Source organism: Pangasianodon hypophthalmus, chromosome 3 (genome assembly GCF_027358585.1).
Source record: "Pangasianodon hypophthalmus isolate fPanHyp1 chromosome 3, fPanHyp1.pri, whole genome shotgun sequence".
Lineage (NCBI taxonomy): Eukaryota > Metazoa > Chordata > Actinopteri > Siluriformes > Pangasiidae > Pangasianodon > Pangasianodon hypophthalmus.
The window spans coordinates 26,517,860-26,535,935 of record NC_069712.1 but is presented as its reverse complement, the minus strand read 5'-3'; the positions used below and the strand labels follow the sequence as shown (position 1 = coordinate 26,535,935).

Sequence of the window (18,076 nt, the reverse complement as noted above, 5' to 3'; positions counted from 1 at the left end):
TACGATTAGCTTATATCGCTCTGATTGACAGGAGAGTGCGCATCCCTTCCGGTCAGAGAGCACGGCCAGTTTTGTTCTCTTTGACTCGCTGCCACAGATGGCGCAGGCACTGGTGGGATTCGAACACGTGATCTACCGACGAAAGGGTGAATTTTTTCTGTTGCACTACTTAGTAGTATTATTAGTACTGGAGTACTGGAGTTTGGCTTTTTTTCCCCCCCAGATATAAAGATATCATTTTAACAAAAGACAACTTTTTGAACTCCAGTAGTCCTGCTAAAATATTTACTTGACTAGCAAACCAGCTTCTAATTATTAGTCCTTCTTGTCATGTTTGTGTTGGATGAAGTGCTTATTCTTCTCAAGTCTCCATGCTGGGATCTAAAAGGAAACCGGTATAAGATTTATTTTGTTTGGCCTTTACTTAGATTCCTGTATTAATATGGGGGAACGACTACATTTGCTTTCAAAAGGGTAGCAACCTTTGCCTGAGATGCATACACATAGTATCTTTCAAGTGGCCTGGTTGTTTTTTTGGCGATGTTTGGTGTTTGATTACGAATACAAGGAGTAACCAAGATACAGCAAGCTTCATCCTCATAACACTAACAACATCAGGGACATTCTGAGAATGTGAGAGGACAAAAGCAGCCTCTGGATTTCTAAAGTCGGCTGTGAAGGAAGCTTTCGCTGCACTTACACTGCCCCCTAGAGGAGGTCATAAGTCAAAGCATGAATTTAATTCTATAACAACTCATTCAAGGGATTGTCTTTACCTAAAGATAAAGTTTCAAGTTTAAAGGTTTTTCACTTTAGATTTAAAATCTGTTCGTAATCACACCTCTACTAAACTTTTTGTTGTATCAATCAAATTATTCACATTTTCTAATCAGGTTTGAATTAAGATCGAGTTCATATCACAAAAACCGGTTATACTGATAATACTGGATCCTCGATCCTTGATCCAGTTACAGCCATTTTAACCAGTCAGTGATAACAGCATTTAAAACACACGCAAAAGTAGATGAGGGGCAAGTCTTGTTGCTGGGAAGTGGTAAATAATAGACATTTTAATGTTTATGACTCAGAAGATGTAATGCAATATTATTAAATGTAATACTAGATGTAAGTGAACTATTCGGAATTGTGCAAAGCAATGATTTATAGTTGTTATATTGCATCAACTAACAGTTATTGAGTTTTTCTAAAAAGAAAAGTCAATTAGTTCTTTCTGTTTATTAGCTCAGTGACAAATGACTGTGTTATTGCTGGAATATGTCTGGAGTTTCCTGTGTCCCAGGTTTCAGCCTGTTAACACTGACATAGAGCAAGTATAATGGACCAAACAGCAATCAAAATCTTGGCCCAAGTCGCTCCAAACTATAAAAGACAAGGCTGACATGATTCAAATCTGGAGTCAAAGCCCAGTAATGAAGCTAGTCCCTGCCAATCTGATCCACTTGGGATGAGATGATATAAATGAACATTTCTGAAAAATCGGGGACCTTTTCCTTTGAGGTTTTGCTCACATATACAACCTCTGTTGGCTGACTCCTCTTGCTGTAATTTTGTGAAAGATCATTTGAGTTGAGAAATGCGTTAGTAGGGATCACAAACATGATTAAAAACAGCCTCAAAATTTGACTTGAAATACCTCTAATTTGTGCTCGTGAGCACTCGGTTTATCGCAAACAGCGCGTGGTGTATGATAAAGCGCAATCGGAGTGGGGTTGATTGCATATGAGTAAACATCTCCCTAAGAAGCTGGTGCTGCACGTCCTGTTCGTTCAACTCTCTCCAGGCTTAATGGCCTTAGACAGCATCCCAAATGGCGCAATGATGAAGTGAGGAGAAGCCTGCAGAGGAAGTGTGTGATATATCACACGCTAGCAGAAACTCCTCCATTTCCGTTCTGCCAGTGAGTGATAGGTTGATACTAACACACTGGAGAGACTGCACTTTAACAGCACACAGTTACCACATGTCAAACAAGCTCCGGAAAGCCAGCGCTGGTTTTTCGCCTTGTGTGCTTAGAGTGAATGCTTTATGTATGAAATAAGTAAATGGCTTGAAGCAAAGCAGACAATAAAAGTACACGGTAACCTTGTTGAGAAGAGGCCGTCGCTGGACTGCTATCTACTTAGGAAAATCGAATGACATCCATCAGAGGGATCAATCCAAGCAGATTGGTTAACTGAGACAGAAATCTGGCTTGTAGTGTCTCAAGGGACAAAAGGAAGAAGATACAATATGGTTTCTAGCAAAGACAAGCTCTTTACCTAAGCTGATCTCACCCAACCAACTCAGGATTTCTCAATCTCATCTTTAACTTCAGCAACATTTTACTTGATTTATGATTAAAAAATACAGCTGGGCAATTTCTAACCTCTAAACGATGAAGAGGGTCATCAGGCAGCGAGTCGGTGATGAATTCTTCTAAAGGTTTGGGTTGACCAAATGCTGGAGTTGCTGGAGCAGGCTTCAGGTTTGTTAAAGTGCCTCCACCATCTTGCTGCTTCTGTTGCTCCTTTTGTAGTCGTCGCTCTTTCCGGATATCCTTGGCTTTGCGACACGGAGGTTTGCTAGGGTCCGCTCCCACTCCTGAGTCAACAGAAACAAACATAGAAGATTCACCTCTCAGGAATGATAGATCATTATCATCATATCACTAGCATCATTAGAGTAGAAAGCCAAGAGGGATCGTGACTTGCATGAGATTTGTCAAGATGACGACATACTTATTACATGCTTCAAGCAAAAGATGTTCCCTCATGTAGAAGGACAAATCTGAGTGGCCCTTCTTCCATCTATTGAAGTGGTAAATTATTTACATGGACGATCCTGGATAATTTCACCATTTTCCCCAATTTCATATCTCTGAGCAGTATCATTTAATATATTTGAATATTAAGTTTTGCCACCTTGATACCAATGCTAGGTGTAGTATTGGGTTTCTCAATATCAAAAACAATAATCTGGCCAAAAATATATAAATCAACATGAAACAAAAGTGCACACACTCACCAAACACCCAAAAAAAGCAGACTTTCTGATCTAAATAACAGTCTCCTCTTTTTTATGAATGCAAGGCTTTTCATATGTATAAGTAACTAATATAAGTATAAGTAACTCATTATTAAGTGGTTCTGAAAAGATTGTGTGGCACTAACACAAATGAAATAATGTGTGATTGCCACAGTGACCAATCAGGACTCAGGAGGCCCAGAAGCTGCTGTCTGACCATTAAAGTCATATGAGTTATGAGTTATAGCAGTTATAGTTATAGCCCAATACTGTACACCTCAAACCGCACCATTATTAAGCTAAAAATGATGGCTGCTCCTCATGCAGCGAGTAAAGTGACAAAGAGAAAAGTGGCAAGTATAGTGTGCACATGTGGTTAAACAGCATCAAATCATAAGGTTACAGTGTTTTGTTCAGTGTTTAATATCTCTATCTGTTTGTAACACCAATATTTAATCAGACGCCTTCAAGATCAGGCTACACAAATTAAATGGTTAACTGGTGATGGCAAGCATGAAGTTGTTGAACTGTCAAAAGAGCTTTACAGAAAGCAGCTTTACATGAAGGAGATTTACAGAAATCAGCTTTACAGAAGGAAGTTTTATGCAAAGCATCTTTACGGACAGCAACTTTACGGAGAGCAACTTTACGGAGAGCAACTTTACGGAGAGGTGCTTTACAGAGGACAACTTTATGGAGAGGGGCTTTACAGAAAGTATCTTTACAGGAAGGAGATTTACAGAAATCAGCTCTACAGAAGGAGGTTTTATGCAAAGCATCTTTACAGAAAGCAACTTTACAGGTAGCAAATTTACAGAGAGCAACTTTACAGAGGACAACTTTACACAAAGCAACCTTACAGAGGACAACTTTACGGAGAGCAACTTTATGGAGAGGGGCTTTACAGAAAGGAACTTTACAGAAAGAAGTTTTACAGAGAGGAGCTTTGCAGAGAGTAAGTTTACAGAAAGGGGCTTTACAGAAGGGAACGTTGCAGAAAGGGGCTTTGCAGAAGGGAACGTTGCAGAAAGGGGCTTTGCAGAAGGGAACGTTGCAGAAAAGGGCTTTACAGAAAGAAGATTTATAGAAAGGGGCTTTACAGAAAGCAACTTTACTGCAGTTTGGCAGTGGAGAGAAACACCTTCTGCACACTGATTTCAAAACTCAAGTACAATCAAAGCGGGTACTTCCCCCAAACAGTTTGAAGTGGAGGATATTACGGCCAAAAGAAAATGCTCTAATGGACAGCAGATACTGCGTGATTTCTACATTTGGAGCCATTTTGCTGGGTGTGAGAGTGTGTTTCCAATTGCTATGTGCCGGGTAGCTGCAGGGCTATGGGTATGCATGCCTATACTTGCGTGTTTAAAACAAAGGGAAAAAAATCACTTTTCTTATAGTTCTTCCAACAAATTCTGAAAGTAATGCAAGATGGTCTGTGTGCATGCATATGGAAGCCACATGGTGAGCATACATATGTGTAATCTGCAAAGCCCTCTCTCCATCGCCCAAGGAGGCTTCTAGCTCACTGTAGTGAATAACGGGATTTGGTCCTTCCGTGGACATGGAACTCATTTTCCCGTCCTCCGACAACATGACATCATTGTAGCCGAGGCTGTAAAACAACATGCACTCTGTTCACTGGCTCCTGCTGCTTTTTGCAGGGCTTTTTTTTCCAGAGCTCTCAGGTTTAAATGGAAGTAAGGAGGAGGCTTTTGCTCAGGCCTGGGGCGCCCTGGATGAAAACACAGGTATTCCTGGACTGCATGAGGACAGGAAAAAACAAATAAAAGGTGGATAGACAGTGAGGGTCTGAGATTAATATTCAGCACACGCCAAATGTGGCTGTAGTATTATTATTATTATTGATAGGAGTTTTAACTGTCGTAACATCCAGCACCCTTTGCAGTGGTTGTACCTAACCTTTGCACTTAACTCATTCTGTATTGATAATTTTCCAGTTTAGGGTTAGAATTTCTGAAAGTCAACTGTTTTCTGGGGAAAAAAAAAAGGAGGGCAAAAAGTGATCTTGTGTGCGGATGGAAAGAGGCTTTCCTCAATTGATTTCAACTGATGTGCACTCCTCCTCCTCCTCCTCCCCTCCTTTCTGGGCTGAAGCCAGACCCTGAGAGCAAAAGTTTACACACTGACATCCTGTTTGGAGCAATAAGGAAAGCAAGGCCATTTCCTGCCTGGCCCCATGCCAACTGCCCATATACCCAACTGCCAGCCCCGTCACCCGCCAAGAGTGAGACACAGAGAGCCGGAAGAATGAAAACCCAAACGCTACTCAATACACAGTCCATATGAAAGGAACTGTTCTCCTAAAATCAGTCCAGAGATTGGCAGTAATAAATCATGGGGAAATGGACAAGTCAGCACTGGACTAGTGAGATCAGTATGAACACACTGATCGTTTTTGTGCTATTCCTAAAGTGTGCTTCAGTACTGAAACTAAAACCCAGAAATATCGGAATGATCCACAGCATTGAGACAGTAACAAAATATCCTGTTTATTATTCATTCACGGCCACAAACTGTAGCCAGCTTTTCATATATTCTCTTTATTCCTTTTTTTTTTAAATAAAAATGCAGGCACTGAGTCGGAAATTTTCTTTTCCAAATGGCGCACGAGAGTTGACAGTGAGTTATCAGCTTCGGTGACAATTAGTTTTTCCTCGTGACGTTCGTTCACCTTCGTTCTTTTCCTGTTAATAAATTCAAACGGCTAAATAGAGGAACGTTTCCGACGGACGCTATAAACACGGCACGAGGACGTGCGACTCACTGGACTATTTTTGATTCCTGTAAGGAAGAGTAAACACGAGCAGGAGAGGCAGAGCAGATGCTGGGCCACTTCCAGAGCTGAGGCCTGGGCCCTGTTACTGTCTGCTTGACGGCCATGGCCGCTTTAGGGCTACAAACTTGAGTGCACGCACACCAGCAGGGACAATACGGGTCGTTTCGTTGTTGTAGATCCGCTTCCAACACACCAAATGGCATCTAGCACATGAGCTGACTGTTATGAAGGCTTTTTTGTTAAACACTTAGTCGAAATGGAGAAAATGTGCAAACACAAACGTCTCCCAAGAGAAACACAATGTACAGGGAGGGAATAAAGACAGACAGATTTGTTCCTCTTGAAGACAGATTCTCCTTCTTGAGCCATTATCACATCATAAAGACCCAGGACTATCTTTTGCCATGTGAACCATGGGTGAATATATCACATTTGCAAAAAAAAAAATTAGCTCACTAAAAACACACACCATTGGCACTTGTAATGTGATATACACTCTTTCCAATACACATCAGAAACAAGTAAGCTACTTAGAAACACACACCCATCCTCCTGCCGAGGGGGCAGTGAAGTGTATATTTAGTGTGTAGAGTCGAAGCATTTCTGGATGAGTGATGTTTCTGGCACTATATTTTACGAGACGAGAAAACACAGGGGCGGAGGAGTGGAAAGACACTTACTACTAGCAATAACTAGAAGGACTTGCTCTGGATTACAAACACACACCAGCACAAAGCCGCATAATCCGTGTCGCCCGTTATATACAATGTCAGGTCCAAAAATATTAGTAAAGATAGTTATGCGAAATCGTCTTTGTGTTTAATTAGCTCACACTGAAAATATAACATAAGTGAAATATAACTGTTAACTGACTTCCTGTTTCACTGAAGTGTACGCCATATTCATAAACACGACACAGAAACGTAAGGCCAAATTTCCATATGCATTCATCAACATTAGAGAATGGAAGATTAGAGAATAAAATAAAGCAAGCAATGTCATCTGACCATGCTTTTATCCACTGATAGAGGTTTAAAACAAGCAGAGCTGTGATGAACCAGCCTGAGAGAGGACAGATGTCTTTTACACCCAGGCATATTGAGGAGAATTAGGAGTTGGGGTGGGCGATAAAAAAAAAATAATATATCAAGATTCATAAAACCATTTCTACGATACACAATATGTAACAATATATAGGTTTGGAACAATTCTCCAATACAGTAGTGTTGTATTTAAAAAAAAAACTCTTCAATGATTTATATACTGTATATATAAATAAATAAATAGGTATTATTTTTCATAAAAAAAAAAAAAAAAAAAAAAAAAACCATGTAATATTTTTTTACTACTTTAAAGTACAAAACTGTAACATCAAATAAGCTGATTCCAGTTAAAAATTTAATTCTTTTTTTAAAAAAGAAAAGCATATATTGCGAGATAATTTGTGAAGACATACTGACTTGTGAAGATATACCACCATATCACCCAACCCTACTTAGGAGACAATATGGTCTCAGTTGGAGATTTGCAAAAGACTTGGGGTCACCAAGTCTCCAAATCTACAATTAGACACCACCTGCATGGTCAACAGACCAACGGTGGAAAGCGTGCCAGAAGAAAGTCAAACGCTTCTAAACACTACCGCAACTTTGGAACTGGATTTTATGGTCAAATGAAGCAAAAATACACAAACACTCAAAGAATAAAAAGAAGGATGGTTATTTAAAAAAAACCTAATCCACACTGGTTAGTATGGTGGAGGATCTGAGACGTACAGGCTGTTTTTCCTCCAAAGGAACTGGGAACCTTCTTAGGAGTACCAGACGATTTTAAAAGAAAATCTGACTGTCTTTGGCAAAAAGCAACAACTGGGTTGTGGTTGGATTTTTCTACAGGACAATGATCCAAAACATAGATTCAAATCACCACAAAAATAGTTCAGTGACCACAGAATCAAGCATCTGGCATGATCTTCCCAGTCCCTTGACCCTAAACTCCACTGAAGACTTGAGGGATGAGCTAATGAGGAGAACCCATAAGAGACCTAAATTATTCATTTCATAAACAACAAATCAGAACCATTTTAAATATTAGTACAAGAAGCTTGAATTATAAAGTGTCACCTTACTCAGAGGAATTTTGTTTGGAGTTACAAAACTGAAAAAAGTGCACCCCAACATAAAAATAAGCATTAAAATAAAGAATAAGCTGTAATATATTCATTAATAATAACAAATGAGGCACATGAATGTGATACAACTTTCTTTTTCTTTAATCGCAGCCTCATACTTACTTAATATTTGTAGCCAATTTATTTATTGTTCACATCCATTAATAATCTTCAGAAATTTGCTGTGTAAGACTTATTCATTTCCTCTATGGAGTGTGTGTGTGCACACAAACGCATATCCAGACACTAGGAACTCTCCTATAAATTCCTGCTCATGTAGAAAACCTGTGTAATATCAATCACTTAACTCCATCTGTGTTCAGGGCAATAAAGTCGTAAAGGTGCTCATAAAGTCTGTTACCGTAAATTTGTCACCAGGTGTTTTCCGTTCAGGGAAGGGGGCACGATGCAGAAAGGAGCTCTTTCTCCTCCTTCGGGGAGCATCTCTAAATCTTTGCTGTTTCCGGAACATTCCTGGGCTGCTCATTTCGGTGAGGTGTGGAAGTACTAGGCTATATTTCATTCAGTCATATTCATGCTTGTAAATCACACTAAGTGATGTGGAACTCAGACGCCTGAAAGAGTGTTTTCTAGAATCAGATTTCTAATTTTACTTTTACTGAGGGTCAAATATTTGACACCTGACCTGTGTATAGAGCTTTATGATGATTTTATTTATTTATTTTTTTTAAATATCGTTGACGCTGTAATAATACGACCGTTCTTCCGACAGGAAGAAGTCGTAACTCACACGGTTGTGTGTTTCTGGATATCTGCTGCCCCCTGTAGCACTGATGTAGATCATTTCATCTGAAATGTTCAGCATGTTGGGTACTTCCAAACTTTTATTTATTTTTTTTTTTAAGTAACATAACACGGTAAATACAGTCATGGGAAAAAGAACGTACACCCTCCTTCAACTTCGATCTTACGTTTTTAGTTAACATGGCCTAAATAACAATTGTGTGGTCCTCACCAACTTCTAGTAACAAAAAATTTAACTTCAGGTGACAACAAAAACACACAACAGCTTTCAATATGTAGTCTTTTTTTTCCTCCCAAACAGTAAACCAACATTCAGAAACCAGGTGGGGAAAAATAAGTACACCCTATAATTCAGTACCATGTAGAATCAGCTTTAGCAACAATAAAGTAAAAGCTTTCTGTAGAAGTTTATCAGCCTCTCACATCATTTTTGGAGAAATGTTGGCCCACCCTTCTTCGGAAATCAGTTAACATAAAATCTGATGTGGTTTTTTTTGCTGTCATCTGAGGTTATTTGTTTGTTTACAGACATTGGTTAGGACCACTAAGAAGAAGGCTCATTTGACTAAAAAGGCCACTCTTATTTCAGCATAAGTGCTTATATGTCCAGAGCAACCATTACATAAAAAGACTGGGTTATCTGCACTTTTTTTTAACATCCGCTTTAATACGAAGACATAATGACATATATTTTGAACATGTTTTAAAGGTAAACTACACATGGATCTTACCATTTTAAAATGCATTAAAATGCAGAGATGGAAAATAACTATCTACATGTACTCTCATTATACTACTCAAGTACACTGTAATGCTACTGTTTTAATATAATTAAATCACTTTTATTTTCACTTGTTTTTTTTTTTTTTAAACAAAATATTCAACTATGCTGCATATATTTTTGATCACCGTTAGAGAGTAAAAAGTAATAATGCATAATGCGTGTGTTTAAGAATTAAAGCAGAGTTGATTGTTTTCCTTTCTTTTCTACTACGCTTTTACTATTTTTCCATTAGATGTCTTTTGTCCTGAAGCTCACCTGGTTTAGGCATGAGGCGTGGGCTCTTCCCTGCTGCTGATGACACCGTTTCCTCTCTTGGAGTCTCTAATGTTGATGGTTTGGAATCGTTGTCTTTCTCAGGGCAGCTGGGAATGATGGGACGCTCCACCTGAGAGTGCTGGATTTTCACAGGATCCACCGGAGGAACTTCCCCTCCTTCTTCAAACATGGAGTCCATCCGCTCACCTACACATCAATACACAGCGTTGATATCAATATCAGCTTGATAGAACTCAATATAGCTTCATATATATTTGTATAACTAAACATATAATTTTTTTAAAGAGGCAAATACTATGCAATTAGTGAAGCAGAAAATAAGGTCTGTGCAATTTTTTTCATGATTATTTTCATGGACAATCTGAACACTCACTACAACCAGTACCATACGACTTCTGAGAAAGCTTCAGGTAAATTATAGAATTTGCTCAGATGAAGTAAATCCAAAAGTATTTCCATTTTCACAGGAAAGATTAGAGCAACGTTTCCATATCGACCCTGAACTAATTCCAGTGGTGACCGAGAAGCCACTCAAGAGCCTGGGACGTTGGAATGATGCATCTCTTGAGGACAAAGAGCAAACAGAGTAGCTCAGGCAGGAAACCGTCAGTGGCCTTGAGAATTAGTAGTACCGTACTCTGCGGCAATCTGAAGCTCTGGTGCCCTCAATTTGCACTCTAGCCCCATCTCATGTGGCCACTAATTATCTACGTGGCCCCAATCACAAAGGCTGACAAGCTGGAGAGAACAATCAATTCAAATATAAGAAAATGGCTAGGTCTACTCAGGTGCCTGTGCAGCACTGGGCTCTACACCAAGGGCAGCCTAAAGCTATACCTTTCCAGTTTAGTAGGGGAGTACAAGTGCACCAAGGTAAGGCTAGAGATGATGCTGACATAGTCATGCAAGCCACTTGTAGCCACAGCTGCACCCACCTTGTCACCCAAGGGGATGTGAAAACAAGTGCACCAAGGCAACTCAGCAGGCAAAGGTGACACTCCAGCAAAAAGACATTGTTGGCCAAGTGCAGTCAGGGAGGGGAGGCCTCAGCCTTGTGGTGGAGGAAATGTGTCAAAAAGAACAGGCTACAATGTGCATAAAGGTTGTTGCCCAGGTAAGGCAGGGGCAATGGATGATATGGGAGGGAGTAGAGAAGGGGGAAGATCTCTAGGAAGGACCTGTGAGACATGGACGTATTTAGATCAAGTTTAGACAAATGGTATGGCTAAGAGCAAACATGCTCTTTACGCTCATCCCCAGCAACAATAAGACATTTTCTACTTGGCTGCAAGACAAGGCTGACATAAGACCGATACAACTGGTGGTACAACAAGGTGTTCACATACAGTGTTGGAAACACAGTGAAAGCACAACAATGTACGACCTACCCCTGCCTCCTGTAAACCACCTCAGTTAACATTTGTCAGCGTAGGCCAGAAATGCAATTCCAAGTCTTCACGTCTAGGGTACATTAGAGACCAGGCAGTTGGGTATGGCATGGGAATGAAAGATGCTGACCGACCTGGGCCAGAAGCTCTGATTCCCAGCTAACAAACAAACTTCGGTAAAGACTTTGTACTGTGGTCCTTCTCTTTGCTCCTTATGTACGTCATAGAGCATACAGAGCCCTGGGAAGACACTGTGGATGAAAACAAAAAGCTTAAGTATGCTGAGCTGGCAGTGGACACTAAACAATATGGCTGGAGAGTCAGGATCTGTCCAGAAGAGGTAGGCTGTAGAGGATTTGTAGCCATGTCATCAAAACCTTCTCCAAAGCAGCTCACCAAAGAAAAGAGCGGCCAGTGGCTCTGGATCTAGAGGAAAGACCTCTCCTGGGTGCTTGGCATCAAAGGCCATGTTCACACCTGGTATTAACATCTGTCTCAAGTGATTCAGTCACAAGTGAACAGCTGAAAAGCATAGCCATTTACACCTGGAGTTTTTAAAGGGTCTCGAGTGACCACTTGATCGGATTTCACACATCATTTTTGCTGGAGGAACAGTGTTGTGTATTTATTACATGTCAGTCTTCCCTCCTCCATTTGTGTCCAGGCAGAAATGTCGTGCCAATTCTATCTTATGTATCAGTACCGGCTGTTTCAAAAGTTCTGATCTCGTGTTTATACTCTACCGTTCATCACAATTTCCAAACAGTCTCGCAAAGATTACATATTTTCTGGCTAGGGCATTGATGTAGCTGATTTGACGGTCCTTTGTTGCTGTTCGGGATGCATCAAGAAGCTTTTGCATTCACACTATAAATATTATATGCTCATAAGCATTCCAAACCACCTCTGAAAGTGGCTTGAGTGATCAGTTCACAATGTGTCTACGAGACACACTGGACAGTGTTCACACTTGTACTTAATGCTGTTTATTTACAATCAGATCAGAATGCATTTTAATGCCAGGTGTGAATGGGGCCAAATGGGTGCCAGGTCCTGGGGTGCCAGGTCTCACTGCTAAAACCTCTGGAGATGCAGTGGGCTCATCAGCAAAACATTGAGGCAGGAGGCTGCCCACATTATAATCCTGAAGATGCTACCACCATTCCACCAGAAGTGTTGTGGCAGCAATTCTCAGGATGCAAACTCTACAGGGATTGTAAGAACTAGTCCTACAACAAGCTTGACAAACCATCACATTTTTATTTCCAAGTTATTAGTCACCACTATGGCTAAACAGTCCCCTGTCAAACAACTTGCTAGTTGCGATCACTTAGCCAGCTGTTAGGCACTTTGATATAAATTTGAGATTTCTTAGTAGAAAAAAAACATGCAGTATGATAATATGATGAAAGTTTCTCTGTGGAGACATGAAATGTTATGTGCATGCAATATAATTACTATATTGTGATAGAATTAGACAATAAGCAAAAATTCTATTAATAAGCACTATAATCCATCTCTGCTACTCTGTGATTTTATCTCTATCCAGTTCAATAATGTCTGCTTTGTCTCTCTTTTCTACCCACTGATCCTTTTTCATATTTTCCAGCTCTATGAACACAAAAATGTAACTTAATAAACAAAACTCTTCATGAAGCTAAAAAGATCTAAATGATGACAGGAGGAAATGGTGCTCTAGCATGGCACAGCAGGGGAAGCGCACCTGAGAAAAATGTCTGGGATATTCCAGCAGCTATAGCCACTGTCCGCTGAAGAGACGAAGCGAGAGGCTTGAGGAAGCCAGGGATGTCAAACACACCTAAGATTGCATTACCAGAAACAAATTGACTTCTCAAAGAGTGACAGAAGCCACACCTGTAGGAAATACCTGCTGCAAAACGGTTTCCTAATACTTTACTGTGGAGTATCAGTTACAAAACAATGCAAGTTTATACAATACTGGACCTTAAAATAATATACTAAACAGTATCATAAATCAACCAGAATATCTGATATTTTCCAAATGTTTCCACAATGTTTTCATTTGACAATTCTTTCCACATGAGGAATGCCTCAGCCAATTGATGAATTGTTTCCTTTTCTAATTTCAATTGATTTTCCAAGATAATTTCAGTTTTACACTGGAAATAAGCTTGAAAAGTGAAAAATATTGTCAGTCATATCACATCATATTTCTAACTTTGTCAATAAACCAACCATCAGGTTTGTTTTAGAACGAAAAAGAGTTTTAAAAGACGGTGTTCCTAGAATTCCAAATATATTTTCCAAACCATTTTAAAAGAGGTGTAAAATTATTTGCAAACACACTTGCAAATTAACACAGAAGACAACAAACTAGAACTTGGAAGCAGGAACGCACCGTCACAGTCAGCATCACGCTGGCCTGCTGGCACCTCCCCTTTCGACAGAAACTTTGTCATTTTCTTCAAGATCTTCTTATGCGTCTTTGAAGGATGAAAGTTTAAGGCATGGCACCTTGAATAGACAGATCAATTATTAGTTTGGGTACATCATGATCAGCCTACATATGCCTACGTATATAATACAACAAACACTTTACATAAATATAATCTACCACTATATTTTATTTTATTACATATAAATCTTTGGATCTGTATACATATTTGATTCACCATACCCGAGTATGAGCTATCTACACACCCTTTAATGATATATTTACCTGATAGTGTACTGTGGACAGCAGGTCTTGTTCATGACAGGCTTGTAAACATACTTGCCACTTCTAAAGACAAAAAAGTCATTAACAATACGAAGATTTGTTTAAAAAAAAAAAAAAAAAGCATGGTTACAGAAAGCTGTTATGTTATATATTTTTTGGAAAAACATCACTTGTATGAAGTAGGAACAAAATTTTTTTTATCTAATAGATATTTAAACAAGAATACATACGATATTTAGCTTTATATAAATGCAACTGGGTTCTCAGATCTGATTGGTCAGAAGGTGTCGATTCATTTGCTATAACAGCATCTCTGAAAGTAATCTCACAAAGATTTATATTAATTATTTCTGTAATAACAACATACGCTGGGACTTGTATGGCAAACAGTAAACTGTTTAAAAACATAATGTTTTTTAACGTAAAAAAAAAAAAATCTCTTCAACCTCTCGTGCACCAATGTACCATCCCTGATTCCATGCTAGAAAAGCAAGAGGACAGGTGTTGTAAGGAAACCTGATGCAGCACACTACGGACTATACGGCACACAGTTGGTCACTTAGTGCTGGCTCTAAAGCATTGCACAAAAGAAGATGTCATGGCAAACAGAACCAAATTATATGCGTCATCGTCCTTTTATACAGCACCATTTCTTTTGTCTTAATTGAATGACAAACTCAGGAGCTCTTGTAGAATGCAAACGTTTTTCTGAACTAATGGTATTTTCATGAATACAAAATTTCTTGGTCCTACAAACAATTCAATAATAAATACATTCGTATTCAGCTTGATATATGAGGAGCAATGAGGAGAGTTCTGGATTCTGTTAAATATAGTCATATATATAAGTGTAAATAGTTTTATTTATCTATGTAGAGACCTGCTGGATCCATATCACTGAGTTATACTCTCTCATTTTATTTTATACAACTGGAGAATGCAACAGAAAAAAGAGCTGGTTCCAGTTTGGAGTCTTTTGTCTTAACCAACTATGGTCTCTGTATTTAATTCTAACATGACTTATTGCAAATAATCTATAAGTATACAAATTACAGCTCTTTATAAAAACAGATTTGAAAATATTTTTCCATTAGGAATTTGGTCTTGAAAATTGTGTTTCAATTTGGTTGGCTATCTTAAACATCTCGTAATTAGCAGAAAGGTGTGATGACATCAGTCATGGAAGCAGCTTCAATACATTTAAACTATATTCGCCGTGTAGCCTGTAATGTAGCCAGTTACTTTTCTCTGAAGAATAACTTTTAACATAATGAGCTGCATTTCTTTACAGAGTAAACGTACAGAGCAGCTTGCCCGACACTGGAGAAATCTCACAGTGGAACTGGTGTAATAAAAACCCTTCTTTGTATTTGCCTCACATTCACACTGAATTGAAAAAGGTTAAAACATGCTTTCCTCCAAAATGCCTGAGGTTTTCCCAGAGCGTCTCTGGGAACAAGTTGCTATATTGTATTACTGAGAGGTTCTACCTGCATGGACAGCATCATTAAGTACATGAGTAAGATACAGTCCAATGGCACACACTCAAAACTCTGTTAACTTTAATGTTAACTTTCTTAATAAGGGAAATCACTCGCCTTGTAGTGAATATTAAATAACAGAAAACTTTCATTTAAAAAATTATTTTCCTATAGCAGCTTACTCAATCATGTTTTGTTCTTTACATAAAAAAATGTTGCTATTATATTTGTTGTATTAAATCAGATTACGTGATGATGTGTTCATGAACAGACCATGTGGAGAAATAGTAATTAAGTATTTTAAGAAGTAATTTAAGAAAAGAAGTAATTTAAGAAAACTATTTTCAAATACCTTCTCCATCCCCGGTCAATGAGGTCTTGGTAGTCCTGAACAGTCATTGAATGGGCCCACATACCTGCATACAAATAAAAAATAAAAAATAAAAAAAAAAGAGGGGGGGATGATTTAAGAGACAATGGTGGGGATACTTCCTGTAATGTACACAAGCTTATGTACTAAACAGTGTATAATAATGTCAGGCTGTTCCTGTGAGAGTCCATCTTGGCTACAGTACTTTTGAACTCAAGCATGCTTTTGAAATCCCTGGAATTTCCTCTAGCTTTAACAAAGACAAAAGAACTGAGATGGATGTGAGACTAAAATATAAAAATGAAACCAGTAAAGTATTAAACATTTACTCATCTGTCAGATGGTTTCATCCAAAGTGACTTACAAGTGAAGCAGAACACAGTAAAGCATATGAGCAGTGCACTGTAAAGTTGGTTTGTCCAAAAATAAAATTGACTCCCAAGTGCAGCCCATCAGCAGAGACATGTTTGCTATTTCAACTAATTTACATGAGTAAAAGAGGTGAAAAAGAGGTGTGAAATTTTTTTTTTGATAATGTGCATCGTCGAAATGTGCAATTCACATTGTGGAAATTAGCATTCTATTAATTGTGTATCTAATGCAATTGCACTGTTTGAAAACCAGAGGTTCCAATCTTCACAACCCATAGAGTTCAAAATATATAGAGAGCACACTGGGCCCAATAGCGCCAGATCACAATAACCGACACACATTATGTTATATTTTTACACAGTTTGAAAGAGCTCTTCAGTACCGTTCAAACAACACCAGTCACATGCTGCTGAAATCTACAGTGCCCAAGAAAGAGGTTGTGGAACCCGGGCAATTTAGCCAACTTTGGAGCTCTATTTCTGGCTAAAATGACACCTCAGGTGCTGCTACAGAATTCATTATCATTAGATAAGCCCTAGAAGAGAAAGTCAGTAAAGTTACAAGATGTTAAATGTTAAGTGAGTTCCTCACATTATATTACTGATGCTTTTTTTTTTTTTTTTACATTATATTACTGAAAAAACAATAAATTAAAAATGCCAGATGATAGTTGTTACAACACTTACTTCATTTCCTAGTTAGAACTGATTCAGAAATTTGATATAAAGTCTGACCTGTATATATTTTAATACAGACGTATTTTTTTATGAAATAATAAGTCCATATTAAAAGAGTATACACAGCAAATCGTATATACACATGACTGAGCTGCAATGTCTTCTGAGGTGAGTGTGCAAAGGTTTACACATGCATGACATTAAATCGGTAGCTATAAGCCTTCCTTATTAGTTATTCTCATAGCTACTAGATCTAATAAATAAACTTTGAACATCAAACATCAAATGTCTTGGCTGATCAACTATATTTGGTGGAAGAGTGAATTGTGTAAATTGCATTTTTGCCTGAACTGTTCTTTTAAGGGTTTTGTTTAAGGGTTCAGCAGTAGCTCTCTGTCCTGTGATATAAACTCACAACCTTCTGGTAACCAGCAAACAACTGTAACTGCTGCTGAGCTACAAAGTGCTACGTAAAGAAAACTAGAGATATTTAATAGTAATGATAATAATAATGACATCTATTATTCTGTCTTGGTAAAGTACACCATGTAGAAACTACATCGATTCATAATATACAGTTAGTTCCATAGCTGATTTAAAACAGATTTCATCATAGGGTTTCATTTTGAGCATCACATCAACTGCAATAATCAACACACTAATCCTGCTATGAAAGACGAGGCTTACGAGAGGACAGAACTTGCACTTGTGTATCCAGTGAAAATCCAAGTTATCTAGTGTAACCACTTCAAGTAACATCATTCTTATCACCATGGACAAGGGTTTCATTTCCTTTCCTTTCAGCTGTGAGCTAATATTTGCCGGTCAGACCTGAACAATGACAAAGCACAATAACGTGCTGATTGCATTCAAATATAACAGACATAGGGAAAGGGATACGATGAGTAGAAGTGGATAGAAAGCTACAAAACAAATGACAAGACATTATGCATTATATAAGGAAATGTGGTTAAAGCAACTAATATAACAAAATGTGTAATGCACTGTAAGCGCTAAGGCTGGGTGATATCTAAAAACAATATTCCTTTGTTTAAAATATTTCAATAACCAATCACACACATTTCAAAAGCTGTACCTTAATATAAAACACTATTTATAAGCTTCTCAAGTCTAAACATGGTTTAAAACTACAAAAGTGAACAGGCAGATCCCAGTATCCTCCTCCTGTGATTGATCATGATTGGTGTAAATTATATTCCAGGCCTGAGGCAGCGATCGAAGAGAGGTACACGCTAAAGTATTGCCGT

General features: G+C 38.4%; 1 protein-coding gene across 7 annotated transcripts in view; it reads right to left on the bottom strand.

The window, feature by feature from the left end:
• The window catches only part of LOC113542099 (arginyl-tRNA--protein transferase 1), a 90,478-nt gene that overhangs the window by 58,929 nt on the left and 13,473 nt on the right, over window positions 1–18,076 (bottom strand). For 3 of the 7 annotated variants that reach the window (XM_026939410.3, XM_026939409.3, XM_026939408.3), the window contains exons 2-7: window positions 15,742–15,805; window positions 13,909–13,971; window positions 13,588–13,703; window positions 12,931–13,026; window positions 9,799–10,005; window positions 2,387–2,601 (exon numbers count right to left, since the gene is read on the bottom strand). In XM_026939410.3, the coding sequence (XP_026795211.2) occupies window positions 2,387–2,601; window positions 9,799–10,005; window positions 12,931–13,026; window positions 13,588–13,703; window positions 13,909–13,971; window positions 15,742–15,805 (761 nt within the window). Of the gene's footprint in view, window positions 1–2,386; window positions 2,602–9,798; window positions 10,006–12,930; window positions 13,027–13,587; window positions 13,704–13,908; window positions 13,972–14,138; window positions 14,222–14,354; window positions 15,675–15,741; window positions 15,806–18,076 lie in introns of those variants that run through there. The other 4 variants (XM_026939412.3, XM_026939411.3, XM_053232562.1 and 1 more) reach the window with 3 other exon arrangements.